The sequence below is a fragment of the Hemicordylus capensis genome, chromosome 8, assembly GCF_027244095.1.
Source record: "Hemicordylus capensis ecotype Gifberg chromosome 8, rHemCap1.1.pri, whole genome shotgun sequence".
Lineage (NCBI taxonomy): Eukaryota > Metazoa > Chordata > Lepidosauria > Squamata > Cordylidae > Hemicordylus > Hemicordylus capensis.
In genome coordinates, this window is record NC_069664.1 from 20,643,382 (window position 1) to 20,663,384 (window position 20,003).

Sequence of the window (20,003 nt, forward strand, 5' to 3'; positions counted from 1 at the left end):
TGTCTGAGGCAAAAGCAGTAGTGCAGTTGCTGTGTGGCACACAGTTGTGTGCCTATAAGGACTACGGCCCATTGGAAGTTGTTCAGTCTAAATCCTTAAGTCTGTTTTCTCAGTTCCATGACATCTGCCTAATGTAGCACAGCATTCGCAGTAGGTTTAGTCACAGTTGAGGCACGGGCCTGGCTTTACCTACTTGGTTTTTGGTTTAAACTAGTAATATTCTTTCTGTTGGTTGGCCTGGCCCCTTTAACGCTGTCGGGTGGTTTTCAGTCTGCCTGGAGGAGTCTTTGGAGGAAAAACTTCAGTCATACTGGATTTAGCCCATGCATTTTAATATCCATGGGACTGTATAAAGCCAAAATGGTTCTCCAGCAATGTATATGGAATATTGGCTTCCAAAAATATCGGAGTTCGGATCCCAATGACCCTAGTCTTGGGGGCTTCAGGAAAAGCTGCTAGTTATCTTTCTAACCTGATCATTCCAAGTCACCGGAGGGCATTTACACTAGCCCGGTTTACTATCCTGCCGTTCGCTGTACTCGAGGGAAGGTATTGTAACATTCCATTTACTGAGTGTGCTTGCCCTTGTGAAACAGGTGATGTTGAAATGGTGGAACATGTCACTTTGTACTGTATTTACTATACAGATATTCACTCCACTTTTATTTTAGAGATATTCACTCCACTTTTTTTATTAGAGATATTCACTCCACTTTTCACTCCACCTATTTTAGTGAAAATGCCAGGCAGGTCTGATGCATTTTATGTATGTATTTCTGATAGTGTGGCTAGGTTTTGTGCTAACGTTTGCAGCATTTGACAAAAGCTGATTAAATTGAATTAATCAGTACTGTTTCTTCCCTTTGATGCTAACATTTTTGAATCTAGGATGATACTGTCGGTGCTGCTGCTACGTATATTGTATATTCTCTGCTGGTCTACAGCCAATACACTTTAACTAAGTGGCTGTCCATGCTCTGTTTCCTTTGCTGTCTGTAGAAAGCCATAAAAGAAAAGAAACAAGAGGATGACAGTGAAATTAAAAAATAGCCTACTAACAGACTTCCTCAAAGACCTCAGGAAAAGCAATACAGCCATTTTGCAATCAAGCAGAACTGAAAAGGATAGTTTTGACTCATGTGGACGTTAAGGTTAGCCAGAATGGAACCATAAGCAGAGAAAGCCCCCAAAGCCACACAACTAAGGAGGTCTGAGCCTGTTCTTATTGTTGTTTTGTGTGAGTACCTAACCTATTTAACTAACAAACACACAGTCTCCACCTTGTTCTGTAGCCAGTGCCTACTTGCCTGCATGCTGGATCTGCCTCCTCAGTTTAGCCAGGCACCCACAAATCCACTTGCCAGCTCTCCAGTGCTGAGATGCCCTCACCCCTCTGGCGAGCAGGATACTACCAGCACCACACAGATCTCCTCCCCAGAGTTCTCATTTCCAATGCCATTTTTGAGAGGGTAAGAAACAGCGGGAATCTCTTTTGAGCAACAGGAGAGGACTCCCCCTGTTTCGTACCTTCTTCATATCCCAGTGCAAACAAGAGAAGACTCGCTTCTCTCCTAAGCCCTCTGCCTGTGTGCCAAAAGGAATCTGGGGGGAAGAGAGCAAGTTGGTAGCAACCACAAATAATGTTTGCCTAGTCTAAATTTGAGTTTAGCATGTGCTTCTTTTCCCCACACAGCCAAATATTCCAGTGTTTATTCTTTGTTTAACTTTTGTTGTGATGTGAGCACCCCAAATAATGGTAGGTAAGCAGTATCAATCTGTCCTATTGTCGTGAAGCAATGCAAATAACAGGTCTTGTTTTTATGGTTTTGGCAGTGAGAGGTGTGGTGTTGGATTCTGCAAATCATGGATTCTGAACCTTGAGTGCCCCGATGATTTTGGACTCCAACTCCCATCATTCTCAAGGACCCAGGGTTGGGAACCTCTTCTGTAAATGAAATGGAGTGTGCAGTCCTTGAGATCTTTCACAGTGTAGTCTTGAGTTAGGATCCGTAATCTAAGCAACATTACTGAAGCATTATCTGGGAGCATCCATCCATGGGGGATGCTTCTGAGGCTCTTCCAGCTTGCAGTTCCAATTGCTGATTTCCTCAACATCTGCTGAAATCCTGTAAGCTGCAAGATTCCACGTCATCATCACACATCTGCTTTGCGTTAAAATATAATCCTCAGGAGCTGAAGTAATTAAGGACAGGTCGGCTATCAAGCCAGTACCGCATCCCACATCTGCTCATGTGTAGAAATGCTGAAGTGCCAAACAGCAGACTTGCAGGGGAAATGGTGGCCATTCAAGACTTGTAAGGGCGGGTGTTTGCGTGTGTGTGTGTGTGTGTGTGTGTGTGTGTGTGTGTGTGTGTGATGCCTTCATCTGCAAACCCTCAAACTGTTCACATGACAGCTGTGCTCTTGCTGGCATCTTCCGTTTGTGGCAGCTCCTTGTTTGTGATGAGTGAGTCATCACTCCACCACATGCAGATGTTATTTTTCCATGTTGTTGCCATCCCACATTAAGATGGGTTAAGAACATAGGAATTGCCTGTCCATGTTCCAGCTGGAAGTGGAACCATGAGGTGTGGAATGAGGCCTATATGGGCTTGGTCTGGCATATCAGAAGTCAACAGCAGCAGGAAAATTTGTATCGTATTGTATTTTAATTTGTGACTTTTAAACATTTTAAATTCTGTACACCAACCAGAGATATATATATCAGGCAGTATAGAAATATGATAGATAGATAGATAGATCGAATAGTCGCTAATCTCAGGTAGCAGGATATCTGCTGGCTTAATAAGATTCAGCACCTCAGACAGCACCATAGTACTGAAGTTGTTGCTCCAAAAAGAATTAAAGCTTTGGTGACAATATGTATGCTACCCTGACCTCCTTGGAGGAAACAGAGCATAAGCACAATCAACGTACTTGATGAATTCATATGACCAGGCGTTGTTTCTTCATAACGTGTTGATCTTTCCTTCATTCCTCATTCCTTATGTTCTCTTTTCTCCGGTGTTCTGTTCTGTAATAACTTCTACGCATGTGGTACATGTTAAAGACTGCATTTCCCAGATCTATGAAATGGTTCAGTAGATTTTACCAATGCTACTTTGGGGATAATAGTAGAAGAATGAAAACTGACATTTGTACTTGATTTCCAGGTGATTCTTATGCATCATGTACTAGCTGCATTCAGTATCAGCTGCGTGCAGTATTCTCTGAATAATCGCAATAGCTGTTTTTCTGAAATAATAATTAAAAAAGCAACACATATGAAAGCGGAACTTCTGGCAAGGAAAATCTAACCACAAGCTATGCCCACTCTGGTTCCCTTCTTATTTAATGGTCATAATGCTATAAATGTGCAGAAGGGGTAACTTCCTGAATCATGGTGCAGTTCCTAAAGCTGGGTTGTTCCACCATTAAGAGCTTGAACAACAAAACAAATTATTGATAATGCAGTATTACCTTTAGATCTGTGACTGATTTGAACTAGGCAAGGAGATGCCTTCTGTTGAAGCTTCACTGCACCCCCACAAAGGCCAAACACTAGGGGTGTGCATGGAACTGTCCGCAGCAGTTCCATTTGAACTAGAACCGAATTCGAACTGAACAGCCAGTCCACGAACCGGTTTACTAGAACCAGTGGTTCCATTTGTGCTGTCGAACTGGTCCTAGTGCCTTGCTTGTAAAGAGGAATCCAGTAAGGATTCCCCATTACAAGCAAAGGGGTTTGAGGGGAGGGTGGGTGAGAGGGCACCTTACGGCCACCCCTTGGACCCCTTTTTAGTAGGGAATCCCCTTTGCTTGTAAAGGTGAATCCTCTCCTTTACAAGCATAGCTGAACAAGTTTGATTCGAACTGGACCCGGTTCAGCTTGATCTCAGACCAGCCCCCCTTTGGGGCTGGGGGCAGTCCGGTTCGAATTCAAACTGGGCTGGTTCGAATTGAATCGGTTCTGCACACCACTACCAAACAGTGGCATTGTCATACTAAGCAGCTATTTGTATACTTCAGTTTTATCAACAGCCTTTGTATTGTGTGTTCTTGACTCTTAGCAACATTGTTTTCCTAGGATGGGGGTAGATATTCTTTATTTCAATGGCCTTTGAAAGGCACTAGAATGAAGCTGCCACCCTTACATATTCTTGTCCTTTAAATAGGCACTTTAAATAGGCACTTGGATGGTGATGGGGTGCTGCTGAAGGTGCAACATGATATCGGGCTGGCTCTCTTGTGAAAGGATGACCTTTCCAACAGCTCACCAGTCTTTGTTAGGGTAGCTATGTTTACACTGGTGTGTGTTTCTGTGTGTCCAGATAACAGATGCCCCATGGGCATTTTGGAAAAAGGTAGTCACCTTTTTTCTCCTTGGGTATCTCCATACGTCACATACTGTATATAGATGCAATCTTGTGCTCACTTCCGTTGTAAATCCTTCCTCTGCCTTGCTGGAATGCACAATGCATGCCAGTTGCTTCCAGGCAATATTTTTGAACAACCTGCACCCAAAGGCTTGTTTACATATTCAAAATCCAAGATTGCTAGGTTAAGATCAACCATATAGCCGTTTCCTGCAGCAAGTGGGGGCTGAACCGGAAGACCTGCAAGGTCGCTTCCAATCCAAAATTCTAAGATAGCGGCACAAAGAAAGAACCCCAGGTTATTTCTGCCACACTGCTGGAATGACTGGTGGTGGTACTCTCTTCTAAGCATGGGGACTCTAGTCTAAGCAGACGGTTCTGATAATCGGAGAAGTCAGAGACTGAACCTGAGACCTTTTGTGTGCAAATTGTATAGTCTACCACTTGGTGGAGGTGTCTGTATGTCAGGTGGGTAATCATGTTAACTGTCATAAAAGGATGATAGACAAGGGAGTGCACATCAGGCATCATATTTTGCTTATCACAGACTAGTAGCCTGGTGGATTTCCTGAGCCCCAGTGTGCAGAGATGCCTTCAAATAAAGTATGTCTTGAAATTAGGGTATAGTTATCTTCTATGGTGCAGCAGGGAAGCAACTTGCCTAGAGAGCAAGAGGCTGTTGGTTAGAATCTCCACTGGTGTGTTTCCCAGAATATAGACAATACTGATCTATATGGACTGATGGTCTGGCTTGATATAAGGCAGCTTCCTCTGTTCCTTTTAATGATTTCACTTCTTGCTGTAATCCGATGCAAGAAGGGGTCTTACTGTGCTCAACAGGACGGATGATTAATTGATTGTATGATGAACATGTACAGTGCTCAGTAATATATTAACTCTTCTTCATCCAGTTCTTTTGCTCTTGTATTCAGTCAGTTAAATCTCTTTGTCAATATGTACAGTATCGGGGTTGGTAACCCTGGGTTTATTCCACGACCTGCAGGAATGTCTTTTAAACCTTGAACTGCCTGTTCATTTTATTTTTTGTTACCTGTTTGTTCTACCCTTCCTCCATGGTGGCAGGCGGTGTATAATCTGGTCATTCAATGAATGTTGCCTTTTCCATCAGTGGTAGGAACTATGTCATCAAAGAAAGCAAACAAATTTGGATTGTCCAGGAATGGAAGAGGTGGCTCGTGGAATTTTTATTTGCCTTGGTGGTTAATGCTCAGCTATCTACATTGTTAAGGAAGGAAGGTCTCATTGTGTCAGAGTTGATTTTTTAAAACAGTTCTTTATGGAGATTTTTTTGTATTGTGCAACAACTTTTTAAAGCGTGGAATTAGAACTTGTGTTAATAAACTCAAAGCGATGAAACATAGACTTACCATCCTTTGGGGCCTTTCAGAGCAGCTATAGAACTCACCTATTATGAATGGGTAATTCAGAAAAGGTAAGGTGTTTCTGGCACAGTGCTGGCACTCATTTTACATTTACTCACATTTTTCTGGAGCCACATGTATAAAACGTAAGCAAAAAAAATCCAAATCTTTAAACAAAAACGTAGCAGGAGAGACATTTTGCAAAAATAACCCCTATATTTGAAAAGAAGAACTGAGAAGGATAATAAAAATCACACTCATTCTGAGGAAGCACTAGTGTTTACTATCTTTTTAAAGATGAGAAAGGAGGAACAGCAATAAAGACCTGGAGAAGTCCCCCAGTGAGAAACCCTGGGGTCTGCCCTCACCTGCCTTAGAGAATGGGGCCATCTGCATGCAGTTCAATCCCTGGCAGCATCTCCAGGTAAGGCTGGGTGTAGCTCCTGCCTGAAACCTTGGGAGCTGCTGTCAGTCAGAGTAGGCAATACTGATCTACATTGACCAGTGGTCTGATTCTGTATAAAGCAGCTTCCTGTGTTCCTGTTAGGGAGCGGATACTCATATCCCTCCCCCATGCATTTAAAGGGGCTGGCCAGAGTACTGTCCAAACCGAAAGAACGAATTCTGTTGATGTCAAAATTCTTGAAACTGGTTGCATTTCCTGGCATGTAGATTCCCCCCCCCCCCCGGAGGTAGAGAAAAGAGGTAGAATTTCCTGTTCTGTGTCTATGTGTGTAGTTTCTTTTTTTATTTTTTATTTTGCTGAAATGTCAAGCAGCTTTAAATCATAGCCCTGTTCAGATGCTAGAAAACCATGAATGCTGTACTCAAGTAGGAACAGAGGAAGCTGCCATATACCGAGTCAGACCATTGGTCCATCTAGCTCAGTATTGACTACACAGACTGGCAGCGGCATCTCCAAAGTTTGCAGGCAGGAGTCTCCCTCAGCCCTATCTTAGAAATGCCAGGGTGGGAATCTGCAAATATGCAGATCCTTACTCCCCAGAGTGGCCCCATCCCCTAAGGGGAATACCTTACAGTGCTCACATGTTGTCTCCCATTCATATGCAAACCAGGGTGGGCCCTGCTTAGCAAAAGGGATAACACCCCCGTGCAGATATGCTAAGACACATCTCCTCTCCACAGATAGAGTGTTTGCAGAGATGAGCTGTGTACACAGGGGGGCATTCTCCTTGTGATTTAGAACACTGTTCTAAAATACAGTCCTGGACAATTAGCATTCATTTGATGAAGAAATAAACCTCAGGTGTTGCTGAATCTTTGGAGATTTACACTGTTAGGAAAGCAATTTGCTCCATTTTGTTTGTCTGTGATGTATCCTCCCAGCAATTTGGAAGAAAAAAAGTCAATGGTGTGGTTTTTAAAAACCAAATTAGCAAAGACTAATATCTTGTGCCTGTAGGAACTCTTTAGTCTCCCACTCAGCTGGACGAGCTTTTGAACATTTTAATATCCCCACCACCACCACCATTGAAACAACTGTACATGTTCTGCTTTGTTGCTTATATTTTAAGGATATCCAAAACAGTTTTATTTCTCCTCTTTTAGTAAGTTATCCTGGCCATACTGAAATGTTTTACCTGCAGCATCTACTGTCCGATCATAATAATTCCCTTTTCTTAAATGAGACTAAATTTGGTTTCATAGCTTGTAAAATACATCAAGAGATGCTTACATTGGTGTTTCTTTTTGCCTGCTGTAAACTGTATGATGATTGTTTATCTGGTCGATGACCATAATAAAGGGATCCAATCTAATAACATTTTTGAGGACTGATCATAACAATAATAGCAGGGACTTTTTTGTTGTGGTGGTGGTTGTTTCAAGAGAGAGGTTTTGATGGTCAGGTATTGAAACCACTAATGGTGCAGCAGGGAAATGACTTGACTAGCATGTCCGAGGTTGCCGGTTTGAATCCCTGCTGATATGTTTCGCCTATATGAAATACCTATATCGGGCAGCAGCGGTACAGGAAAATGCTGAGAGGCATCATCTCATACTGCACAGGAGATGGCAATGGTAAACAACAACAGCAACAACAAATATTTATATACTGCTTTTCAACCAAAGTTTCCAAAGCAGTTTACATAGAGAAATAATAAATAAGTAAGATGGCTCCCTGTCCCCCAAAGGGCTCACAATCTAAAAAGAAACATAAGACAGAGACCAGCAACAGTCACTGGAAACCCTTCCCTTCTTCTACCAAAGACAACCACAGGGCTCTGTGGTCGTCAGGAATCAACACCAATTCGACAGCACACTTTACCTTTATGTTAGAATGACTTGCACTGTCAGTTGCTTTCCTTTTAGAGGCCCTGTAAAGCAGTTCCCTCACTTTGGCTTTTCGAGGAGACTTTTAAACATTCTCTCTGTGTGTGCGCACACATGGACATTGGGGTGCCTGTTCTTGAGGGTTCAGTCACTTCTCTTGAGTTTCTCAAAGTGCAATATCTGGAGAGGTGCTCTTGGCTTCCTGCATCTTGACTTTATGCCTGTCTGTAATGAAGATGGGGCCGTACCTCATTCGCAGTGTCTGCTTTGCATTCAGAAGATCCCAGGCTCAAACCCTGTCGTCATCTCAGGTAAGGCTGGGAGAGTCCTGCCTGAAACCTTGGAGAAGCTGCTGCCAATCAGCATAGACCAATACAGAGCTAGATTTATTCTTACGGAATAAATATTTTTTTTAAATTCAGCTGCTTTCACATTGTCCGTGGAACCGTCTTAGTTGTTGTTGATCCCTTATACCATGCTTCTCCATTTTGCACAGCCTCTCCACACTTTTTGCCACTTTAGCACCCAAACGAGGTTTCTGCTCATTTAAACAGGTTCCCATTATTTGCATTTACATGACTGGGCTTTAAAAAAACAAAACCAACACAGAGTTCAGCACAGGTGAAATGTTGAATAGGGGCAGGGACACTTCCTTTTGTGAAGTATTGAAACTCTTTGCGGGAAGGTTGGACGTACACAGTATAAATTTCTGCTTCACCTCAATTTGCTTAATGCGAGAGTTTTGAAACCGCAGCTAACCAAACAGGGGTGGAAAGTGGCAAGCGAAAATCCTGAGACTGCCCCAAGAGATTGGCTTTCAGCTCCTGAACCAGATGACTCTGTCAGGACAGGATTCTTCCCACGTATGTAGAGTCTGATTTGACCTGTTACTTTTTAATTACCTTCCTGTTTGCGATGAATCGGCACTGCTGTTACTTGATGCTTTCAGTGGCTGTGAAGCACATCTGATACCTGTTGTAGCTAGCTAAGTGGTCTTCCTAAGTCTTGAATAACGCATCAAAAGAGATCCAATAATAATCTTATTCTGTGTTGCATCCTATCAAATAAGTATGCCTACCATGAAAAAATGTTTTTTGTTGAAAAGGTAAGAGAGAGTGTGTGTGTGTGTGTGTGTGTGTGTGTGTTCCCTCGTACAACTTTTTTCTGCAAAGCCTTTCATTTTAAACAGAAGCTCATAATATAGAGTGGATTTAGACCAGCAGACCTAGATAAATTTATTGTATGGATAGCAAAACACTATGGCCTGGAACACATTCACATATAATAAGCAATTCTGAAATATGTCTGTGAACATTTGATAAGGCAGCAAAAATACGTTGTGTTTTGTGAGATCATGAGTAGTCAGAAGCAATGAACAGTGTCTGCCTATCTTGATGTGTGGGGTTCAGGCACGGGACATGTACTGTAACTTCATTCTGTGGGGATATTCTTATGGACTGTGTGCATGTGTGATTTTAATTAATACGTGTATGTTGTATGCACAGCCTTTAAATATACTTTGGGAGGAGTTATGAATATTTCTGTATAATAATGTATGATATTCTCACCATTCATTTTTCAATATATAGACAGCTTTTTATATGGAAGCATGTAAAGTGTGCCGTCAAGGGGATTTCGGCTCCTGGTGCCCACAGAGCCCTGTGGTTTTCTTTGGTAAAATACAGGAGGGGTTTATCATTGCCTCCTCCCACGCAGTGTGAGATGCACACTGCCTGCAACCTTGGAGAAGCTGCTGCCAGTCTGTGTAGACAATGCTAAGCTAGATTGACCAATGGTCTGACTCAGTATATGGCAGCTTCCTATGTTCCTGTGATGCCTTTCAGCATCTTCCTATATTGCTGCTGCCCAATATAGTACCGGTGGGTATTTGAACCGGCAACCTTCTGCTTGTTAGTCAAGCATTTCCCCGCTGTGTGTGGGTGGGGGGTGGGTGCTTATTACATTCTTGGAGAAAAAAGAAAGAAGTTTATGAAATTAGGAATTATATATGGAGGGTTTTTGGTTTTTTGCACACTCTCATAACACTAGAAGTTACCCAGAACTGTTTGGCAATAGATTCAGTGCTGACAAAAGGAAGTACTTATTCTGTCGAATTCACAGCTACCGGATGTGGTAGTGGCCTGAACCTGTAAAAATGCTTGAAAGCTTCTCCCGCACCATCACCACCTTCTTGAAATCTGTGGTGCTTAAAATAACAGGAAACGATCTGTTTGGTGAACTAGGTGGTCATCTAGGATGCCAAGTGGGGAAGGGCGCTGATGGCCCTCCACATTCCCCTTGCTCGGCTGCCCACCCAGTTGTTGTCCTCACCCCTCCACTCGCCACTCTTGCTGCTTCCAGCTGCTTCTGGCAATGTTTTTATAATGTGCCATGGCAAGCCAGCAGCAGGAGAGGCAAGGAGAGTTTGCATGGGCAAAGGGGGGGGGCACCTCACTCAGGGTGTGCCACCAGCCTTTGGACCAGCCCTGAAGAAACTGTCTTTTATCTCTCATGTGGAGAAGGAAAATAACAGCTTCCTCCTGTGATGTGACACACTTAGTATGTCTTCTTCTTCCTTTTCTAGGTGACCGATAGCAGTCGAGATGAGAGCAAAAGCTACAGGACGATTCTTCATCTGCTGATAAAAATGATCAACAAGTCTCGTAAGTCCAGCCACCTTCTCCTTCTACCCATTGTATGCAGCACACTTCCTAATTATTTGCAAAATGTAAACTGCTTGGAAAAAGAGAGAGAGAGAGAGAGAGAGAGGGTTAATTTTGAGCCAGGTGGCTCAAAATTTAAATTGGCCAGCTTTTAGGGATTTAAAACACTCTTAAAGGCCTCTTTATTTAAAATGACCTTTAATTTGTACGATGACTGGCACTTTCAGGATTGCATTACTGACCTGCTGCTATTTTTAAATTTGCTTCTCAGTTTTTATTGTTTGTATTGCTGTTTTTGTATTTCAGTGGCATATTGAGCAGCATCCAGACTGAGTCGCTCAGTTGTACTACTCTGTCATTACTGTATAGGACTGTGTAATTTCAGTAGGACTACGCAGGAGTAATTTCGCCTACATGCTGCCTGTTCTTAAAAATCTGATATTATATGCCACCTTGGCCATTCCCAGATGGCAATTTTACTTTGCTTCACCATGGGAAGGGGAGGTGTGCATCCACACATCGGGCAGTTTATGTTGAAGTCCATCTGAGATACTGGGGAACATTCCTTACACAATTTGGGTTTCCCCCTGAACATTGGAGCTTAGCCTCCATGATCTCCGCACTAAAAGTTTCCACTTTTTACAGCGGCTTTTTGGGGATACTTTGATATATCCAATATAAACTGATGTTTCTTCTGAGATGTATGGAGGGGCCATGCTGATAGAGAGCCTTTTCGTAAAGCCGCCCTTCATTTTTTAACAACAACAACATTTGCTTGGTGATCTTGCGGAACATTGTTCTATGCAACCATGTGGTGCATTTTGTTTCCCTCTTTTAATAAAATTTATCTCTCTTTTTCCTTTTGAAAAGCCTCCTGACTCTGTTTGACTCCCTGTGGTACTTGATGGTGAACATAAGTAGGCTTTTCGTAAAGCCTCACTTTGCTCTGTTTTTTTTTTTTTTTTTGTTGGGTTTTTTTGGGGTGGGGTGGGGGTGGGATTGCTTGGTGACCTTACGGAATATCATATGCACTCACTCCTATACCGTGCAGGTACATACAATGTTGTGCAAGATCACCAAGCAAATGGTTGGTTTAAAAAAAAAAAAGCGAGGCTTTAGACATTTGCTTGGTGGTTTTATTTTATGTATTGTTAGATTTCTATACCACCTTTTGTTAAAACAGTCTCAAGGCGGTTCACACAAAAGTTAAAACAAGACTACAAAAATTACTCAGTTAAAATATTAGCTAGAATATAAAAATACAGATCTGATTAAAAGATTAAAAAACAAGCACAATATAACAATAAAAGATACAAAGCAGCAGCGATAGAAAAAAATCATATTAAAGCCTGGGTAAAAAGCCAAGATTTCACACGCTTTTCTAATAACTGTGATGGAGACTGAGGATCAGATGGGTGACTGAGGGGGCATTCCAGTTCCTGGGGGCAACGACTGAGAAGGCCCTGTCCCGTCTGCATGACAGCCGAGCCTCCCTCATTGTCCACACCTGGAGCAGATGTGATCTTGTGGAACCCCCACTCCCCGCCACCGCACGGTGTGGGTGCATACAATGTTCCACAAGATCACCAAGGAAAGGTAAAAACAAAAAATGAGGCTTTAAGAAAAGTCTACTTATGTTCTTATGTTCACCATAAAGTACTACTGGGAGTAGTCCACTCTCAGTGCACCACTCTGGGATTAGTACACCCTACACAGGCTTGAACGGTATGAATGGTGCATGGAAAAAATGTGGAAGGATCCCTATTAGGAACCCTATTAAAGCAGCCTTAATTGAATGGCCCAGAGGTTTCTTCAAATTATCTTTATTGCACTTATATGTGGCTAATATATTACCTCACAACTTGCACTACTTTAGCCCACTTAATTCCAAGGTTAAGCCTGTTGTCTGGGAAAGGCCCTTGAGTGTGGGAAAGACAGGATGTAAAATGTTTTAAATAAATAAATCGCCTTTCCCACTGGTGCTCCATATATTTTCCTAATCATGACGTCAGCTCCTCCCTCAGCTAATTTGGTCTGAAATGTTCAGTGAATTTACTTCAGAACATGTTGTTCTGAATTGTTTCATTGAAAAGCTGTCCCTGATGAACTGGCAGTAAGTTTTTTATTATTGTTGTTTTGTTTATGTTTTGCTATGATTCATTTTATTTTATATTTAGAATAGCATTAATATAACCACCTCTGAAAACTGCAGGTCTCTAGGTGCCATTTTAGACTCCCTTGCTGTGTGGGAAAAGGTGTGTGTGTGTGTGTGTGTGTGTGTGTGTGTGTGTGTGTGTGTGTGTGTAGGGGATGCTTGATGTGACACCTACCTGCATCATCTAAAATAAGCGTGCATTTACGAAGAGCAAATGGCTTTTCTCATAAGCAAATTTATTCCCATTTAAATTGATTAGCTGACGCTCATATGGCTAATTGGCGAAGATCTCTTTTTCACTTTAGTGTGCTGTCAGCTTAATACGAAGTTACTACCTGAGTGATTGAACTACTAAAAATGTTAATTGGCAGCCAGAAAAATCATTTCATTATCTAAGGTAGATCGTACCTTAATGGAAGAGTCGGACTAGATGTTTCTTTAACCCCTGCCAACTGGGCTAAACCTCTGCTCACCAGGCAAAGAGGCACCTTTCAAAGTGGTGATTCTCTTCATCTGAAGCAGGAGGAAAGCAGATGGCCCTGTTCAGCCCCAGGACAACATTCCTCCCGTAGCTGTTGCTGATGTCTGCTTTGTCTTTCTTTTTAGACTTTTTGGACTTTTAGATCTTTCTTTTTTCAGCCCTTTTTGGACATGGAGCCACTGCATTTATTTTTCTGTGTCAAGTGCTTTGAGACCTTTTGTTGGAAAATGGCAGATAAATATAATAGTTCATAACAGCTGCATGCTTGCCTTTTCTTTGTAAAATAGCATGCAGGAAAGAAAGGAAAGATTGTGCCATCGAGTCAGTGTCGACTCCTGGCAACCACATTGCCAAGAGCCCTGTGGTTGTCTTCAGTAGAATACAGGAGGGGTTTACCATTGCAATCTCCCGCACAGTATGAGATGATGCCTTTCAGCACCTCCCTGTATCGCTTCTGCCCAATATAGGAGTTTCCCATATTCTGGGGGGATTCAAACCAACAGCTTTCTGCTCTCTAGTCAGGCTGCTTACCCGCTGCGGAGGGCTAATCCAGATCAGGAACATGGTAGATGGAGAGGGTCTTTAGCCCCCCGCCTCCACTGTGATCCCATTCCAGATTGCTTTCACCCATTCTGCGTGTGTTAGTTGGCCCGGAATAAATGTGTGCGTTGGTGCTGATGGGAACTTTTATCCCTGGTTAAATAGTTGCAAGGATAGTAGGTACCTGGATCAGGGCCCATGATGGGGGCAAAAGGTGAAAGCCCCCTCCTCCTTGCTGTCCCAATCCAGACTGGGTCCTCCACACACTTAATCAGACTTGTTTCATTGAAGTGGTGTTGGGTTGGGTGGACTGCATGGTTTTGCAGGAGCGGGCATTTTTACTTTTACATTTATTTCCCACCCTTCCTCCCAATTGCCCAGAGTGGTGTACATGGCTATATCTTCCCAACAATCCTGTGAAGTCGGCAAGTCTCTGGCCCTGATACCTCCAGGGAGTTCTATGGCTGAGCGGGGATCTGAACTCGGGTCTCCCAGTCCAACGCAGCATTCCCTTTGACCAGTGTCACCTCTAAAGTGGTGCCACTGCCTGTGTATTCTTAGCTTGCGAGGGGCTTGTGGTCCCCATTGGTGTCCTACTGCCCTCCAGATGGCATGCACAGCTGAGAGCCCAATCTGAACGGGAAGCTGAACAGGAAGGTCAACCAAAGCTGCCTCGGGGCTTGTTTGCCCTTCTGGGGTAAAGTGTGTGGGTGTGAGGTAGGGCTTTCCTGCCCATAAACACCCTCCTTATCTTATCTTGCAGTGTGATGAGTTCCCCTTTAAAGGGGCCTTTGCTTTTATAACCTTTTTATAAGAGAGCTTTTATAAGTGAATTTCCCGTTGTTTATCTTTAAAAATGAGAATAAATCAAATTACTCTCCATATCCTCATTAATGATCCCTTTCATTCTCTCATTAAACAGACCAACCACTTCCTTGGCAGGTTTCCTGCTTCTGATGTGTTGAAAGATGTTTTTGTTATTGATGCTTTTAGCTAAATGTTCCTCAAACTCAGTTTTCACCTCCCTTATTGTCTTCTTGCATTTCTTTTGCCAGAGTTTGTGTTCTTTTCTGTTCTCTTCATTTGGGCAGGCCTTCCAGTTTCTGAAGGAATCCCCCCCTCCTTTATAACTTCCTTGACTTTACTTCTTAGCCATGTTGGCATCTTTCTGGACTTGCTGGTACCTTTTCTCAATTTTGGTATACATTCTAGCTGGACTTCGATTACTGTGGCTTTTAAATAAACTCCATGCATTCTGGAGTGGAGAGATGCTCTTGATTTTCCCTTTCAGTTTTCTTTTAATCAGACTCCTCATTTTAGAGAAGTTTCCTCTTCTAAAGTTCAAAGTGTCTGTGTTAGACTTCCTTGGTGATTCTCTCCTTGCATAAATACTGAATTTGATCACACTGTGGTCACTGTTCTCTAAATACTCCACAACACTGACATCGCTACCAGGTCCTGTGCACCACTCAGGATTGAGTTCAAGGTTGCCTTCTCTCTGGTTGGTTCCATGACCAACTGTTCCAGGGCACAGGTATTCAGTGTAGCTAGAAATTTGGCCTACTTGTCATTACTTGAATGTGAATTGACCCAGTCTATGTGTGGGTAATTGAAGTCACCCATTATTACCACTCCGTCTCTCCTTGACGCCTCCCTGTTTTCCTTCTGCAACTCTCAGTCACTGTCAGCATTTTGATCCAGAGGGCGATAATACATCCCCAGTAGCACATTTCCTTTCAGGCCTTGTATTGTCACCCACAAAGTTTCTGTGGAGGACTCCGATCTTCCTAGGTTTTCTAGCTTGTTAGATTCTATCCCTTCTTTGACATAAAGTGCCATTCCACCTGCGATTCTCCCTTCCTTGTCCTTACTATAGAGTTCATATCCAGGAATAAAAGAGTCCCACTGGTTCTCACTGTTCCACCATGTTTCCATTATGCCCACTATATCTGTGTTTTCATTCGCAAGCTCTCCAGCTCGCCCATCTTGGCTTGGAGGCTTCTGGCATTGGCATATAAGCGCCTATATGCGGAATCTCTTACCTGGTGTTGAGCTGTCTTTCTTATGGCCATTTGGTCTCTTTGACCAGCTAACACATCCTTCTGTCTGCTCTTTACCTGGTTCTACTCTGTACCCTTTCCGATTATATGAAGCATTCACGCCTTAAGGGATGTCATTTGCTGAATCAGAGACTGCATCGCTCCTGTCAGCTATCCCCCAGGCATCATTTTAAAAGCTGCTCTGCTACCTTGTTTATTTTAAGCACCAGCAGTCTGGTTCCATCCTGGTTCAAGTGGAGCCCGTCCCTTTTGTGCAGGTTCTGCTTGCCCCAAAATGTATCCCAGTGCCTAACAGATCCAAAACCCTCTTCCCGGCACCGTCGTCTCATCCACACATTGAGACCCCTCAGCACTGCCTGTCTCACTGGCCCTGTGTGTGGAACAGGTAGCATTTCTAAGAATGCTACCTTGTGGGTCCTGGACTTCAATATGCTACCTATCAGCCTAAACTTTCCTTCCAGGACCTCCAGACTACGTTTCCCAACATTGTTGGTGCCGACATGCACCATGCCAACTCTCTCCTCCCCAGCACTGCCTAACAGCCTATCCATCTAGCTCAGTATTGTCTACACAGACTGGCAGCAGCTTCTCCAAGGTTGCAGGCAGGAGTCTCTCCCGGCCCTATCTTGGAGGTGCCAGGGAGAGAACTTAAAACCTTCTGCATGCAAGCACGAAGGTGCTCTTCCCAGAGCAGCCTGATCCCCTAAGGGGAATATCTTACAGTGCTCACACATGCATTCAAATGCAAACCAGGATGGACCCTGCTTAGCAAAGGGGACAGTTCATTCTTGCTGCCACGTGACCAGCTCTCCTCCCTTTTCAGTGACAACAACAAAATTATCAAAGCGATTTGCATTGCAAAGTTATAAGAAAATGGTTCCCTTTCCCAAAAGGACTCACAAGGTCACAGGTGGCTTGAGGTTGCTTACTATTACTAATATTACTACAACTACTAGAAACCTTTATATACCGCTTTTCAACAAAAGTTCTCAAAGCGGTATACATAGAGACATGAATAAGATCATTCCCGGGTTCCCAAAGGGCTCACAGTCTAGAAAGAAACATAAGTGAGACACCAGCAACAGCCACCAGGGTGATGCTGTGCTGGGGATGGACAGTGTCAGTTGCTCTTCTCCTTTTAAACGAAAGAGAATCACTACTTTTAAAAGTTTCTCTTTGCTTCATAGTGGTGAAGGATATGCATTCTGTACATGGTCAGAGGCAATTCTTTGTGATTGTATTGCATGTTCTGGAATGAGGCTTAGCCCTGAAATGGCTGGAGTCCTAGGGAGTCATATTCAACACTGGTTCTCTCCCTGCCTCCATCACTTTGCAGTCCATGTTTTCTGCACGTACACTTGAATGGCTCCGTATGACCATGCACTGTCTCTTTTCATATTCAGGATGGAAGATACTTGGAGTATTGGCTATATTTTTGGTGATGGTGTGGTATACAATATCCCGGGAAGAAAGGTACATACAGCTGTGAGTGTATTTCTTTAAACAAATTCAAATGGGTGCAGAAGGGTTATTGATCTCCTTCCCCGCCCTGCCTTCTTCTAAAGGCAAATTCATATTCTGAATCAGACAGTGCATCATTTTCATTCCAAGATGGGCTGCAGTTTGCAGATGGTTTGCTATTCATTCTAACTTATTATTTAGATAGGATCCCTGTACTCCATCTTCTGGCCCTAAAAAGGCTCCACAAAGCAACTCTCAACATTTATGAGAGGGAGAGAGAGGTGGATATATAATATAAATGAATGAATGTATATATTAAAACAGGTGTTCTCAAACGTGGGTCCCCAGATGTTGTAGGACTACAGCTCCTATAATCCTAGGCCACTGTGGCAGGGGATGATAGGCATTGTAGTCCAACAACATCTGGGGTCCCAATTTTGAGAACACCTGTATTCTGTATTAAAAACAATTAGCCTAAACAATATAAATATGACAACAGCAAAACTGAGGATCTCTCCCCCCACCCCTACAAAGAATTCATACAACAGCTGAGAGCTAAAATTGTATCCCACTAAAAGCCTGGCGGAACCAATGTGCCCTTGCTGCCTGCCAAAATGCCACTAATGAAGGGGCCATTTTAGCCCCCCAAGAGAGAGCAACCCACCGCTTTCCACAATCCACAGTCGGACAAATGCTTGGGTGTCACTACAGAGAAGGCCTTGTCCCCTGTTCTAACAAAATGACCTTCCAGAGGCAGGAGTGGTGAACCAAGAGCCATGGCCTATCTGGAGCCACAGACAGAACTGTAGCTGCAGACAGAGCCATCGTTTCTTGTCTTGTTTTAATCTGCTGTGAGCCACCTGCCGCCACCAGGCATGATAGGAACCTTTGAACCAAATAAATGCCTAGAACAAGCGAGGCCAAAGGTTTTGAATCTCTCTGGAAAACATGCTGACTTGGAAGGTCTTTCCCTCTAATCTCTGGCATGTGGAGACTTTCTGTAAAGTTATTCAGTGCAGAAATGCACTTTGCACCTGTGCAGGAGTGATTTAATTTACTCCTGCTGCATATATTCGTAGGAAGAGCCCTGGTGTTAGATGGCCTCTGGGACTGAGCCCCAGTGAGTACTGGCACAAGTTAAGTCCATGAATCGGAACAGAAGATTATATCTGGAGGGCAAACTAGACTGCAGATGGGTTATGGCGAACGGGTTGTGCATGAGCAAAGAGAACATAGGAAGCTGCCATATACTGAGTCAGACCATTGGTCTATCTAGCTCATTATTGTCTTCACAGACTGGCAGCGGCTCCTCCAAGGTTGCAGGCAGGAATCTCTCTCAGCCCTATCTTGAAAATGCTGCCAGGGAGAGAACTTGGAACCCTCTGCTCTTCCCAAATCGGCTCCAATCCCCTGAAGGGAATATCTTACAGTGCTCACACTTCTAGTCTCCCTTTCATATGCAACCAGGGCAGACCCTGCTTAACCTGTATTTAACCTCTGTTTTTTTAAGGGGGGTCTTAGATTTAGAGTCATCTTCTATTTGAGTAAATACTCGAATAGGAATGAGTTGTGGCTGGTGGTGGTGAGAGTTGTGGCTCAACAGCAACTGGACAGGCCAACCCCTGGTTTATTAGCCCAGTTCATTGTGAATGTGACAGTTCTTTCTCAGCGATGACTTGCTTACAGAAGGTCCCAGGTTCACTCCCTGGCATCTCCAGGCAGGGCTGGGAAAGAATCCCGCCAGGAACCTTGGAGAGAGGGAGAGTGAGGCTGTTCTCACGCCCAGGCAAAACCGGGCTAAGGAAGCCCCGCTCGGTTACGCCTGTGTGTGAGAACTGGCTCCCGGTGGCTGCATGAGGGCAAAGCCACTTAGGGAGCCCCCTTCAAAATGAAGTGAAGGGATCAAGCGCTCCCTTGATCTCATTTTTTCTATCGTCTGCCAGGCTGGGAGATTTCAGGGCTCCCTGCTGGTGCATTATGCAGTGCATTGTGGGAGTTCCAAGGGCATCCCAGCCACAACCCCCGCCCCCCGCTGCTAGTAGCGGTAGAGGATCGTCTGTGCGATCCACAAACCCAGCAAAGAAGAACAGATCGTCTGTGGAGGAGGTAAGCTTTCAAAGGTTTCCTCCCCTTGCCCCTCAAGCCCATTCCCATGATCGTGAGAAAGGGCTCAGTATTTTATTACAGCCTATTGACCAGCAAAATACCAGACAGTACAAAAATTGCAAAATGTCTTCCTTGTGAGGCCAATAAACTGAACAAATACAAAGGAAACTTTAAAACCCTGATAGGTAAGAATAAGAACATGGCTAAGGGTAAAACACAGTCCAACCTCCCCCCTCCCCCCCCCCCAAGCATTCATAAAAAAAACAGTCAGTCATAAAAACATAAAATGAAGTTCAGGGTAATTTAGACTCATTTAAAAAACCAACCACCCATAGATAAGGATAAAAGCATGGCTCAAAGTAAAACATAATCCAACTAGCTCTCAAAACAGTCATAAACAGTTATGATAACAGAAAATATGACTTGGTAAACACAGTCCTGAAGTCTTTCCACGAATGCAAATATGCAGAAACATATTATGCTACCC

General features: G+C 43.5%; 1 protein-coding gene across 9 annotated transcripts in view; it reads left to right on the plus strand.

Moving 5' to 3' along the window:
* ST3GAL4 (ST3 beta-galactoside alpha-2,3-sialyltransferase 4) overlaps positions 1 to 20,003 on the plus strand; it is a 148,592-nt gene that overhangs the window by 107,192 nt on the left and 21,397 nt on the right. For 7 of the 9 annotated variants that reach the window (XM_053269224.1, XM_053269228.1, XM_053269227.1 and 4 more), the window contains 2 exons: positions 10,635 to 10,713; positions 17,353 to 17,434. In XM_053269224.1, the coding sequence (XP_053125199.1) occupies positions 10,698 to 10,713; positions 17,353 to 17,434 (98 nt within the window). In that variant the 5' untranslated portion in view covers positions 10,635 to 10,697. The remainder of the gene's footprint in view (positions 1 to 10,634; positions 10,714 to 17,352; positions 17,435 to 20,003) is intronic. The other 2 variants (XM_053269223.1, XM_053269230.1) reach the window with 2 other exon arrangements.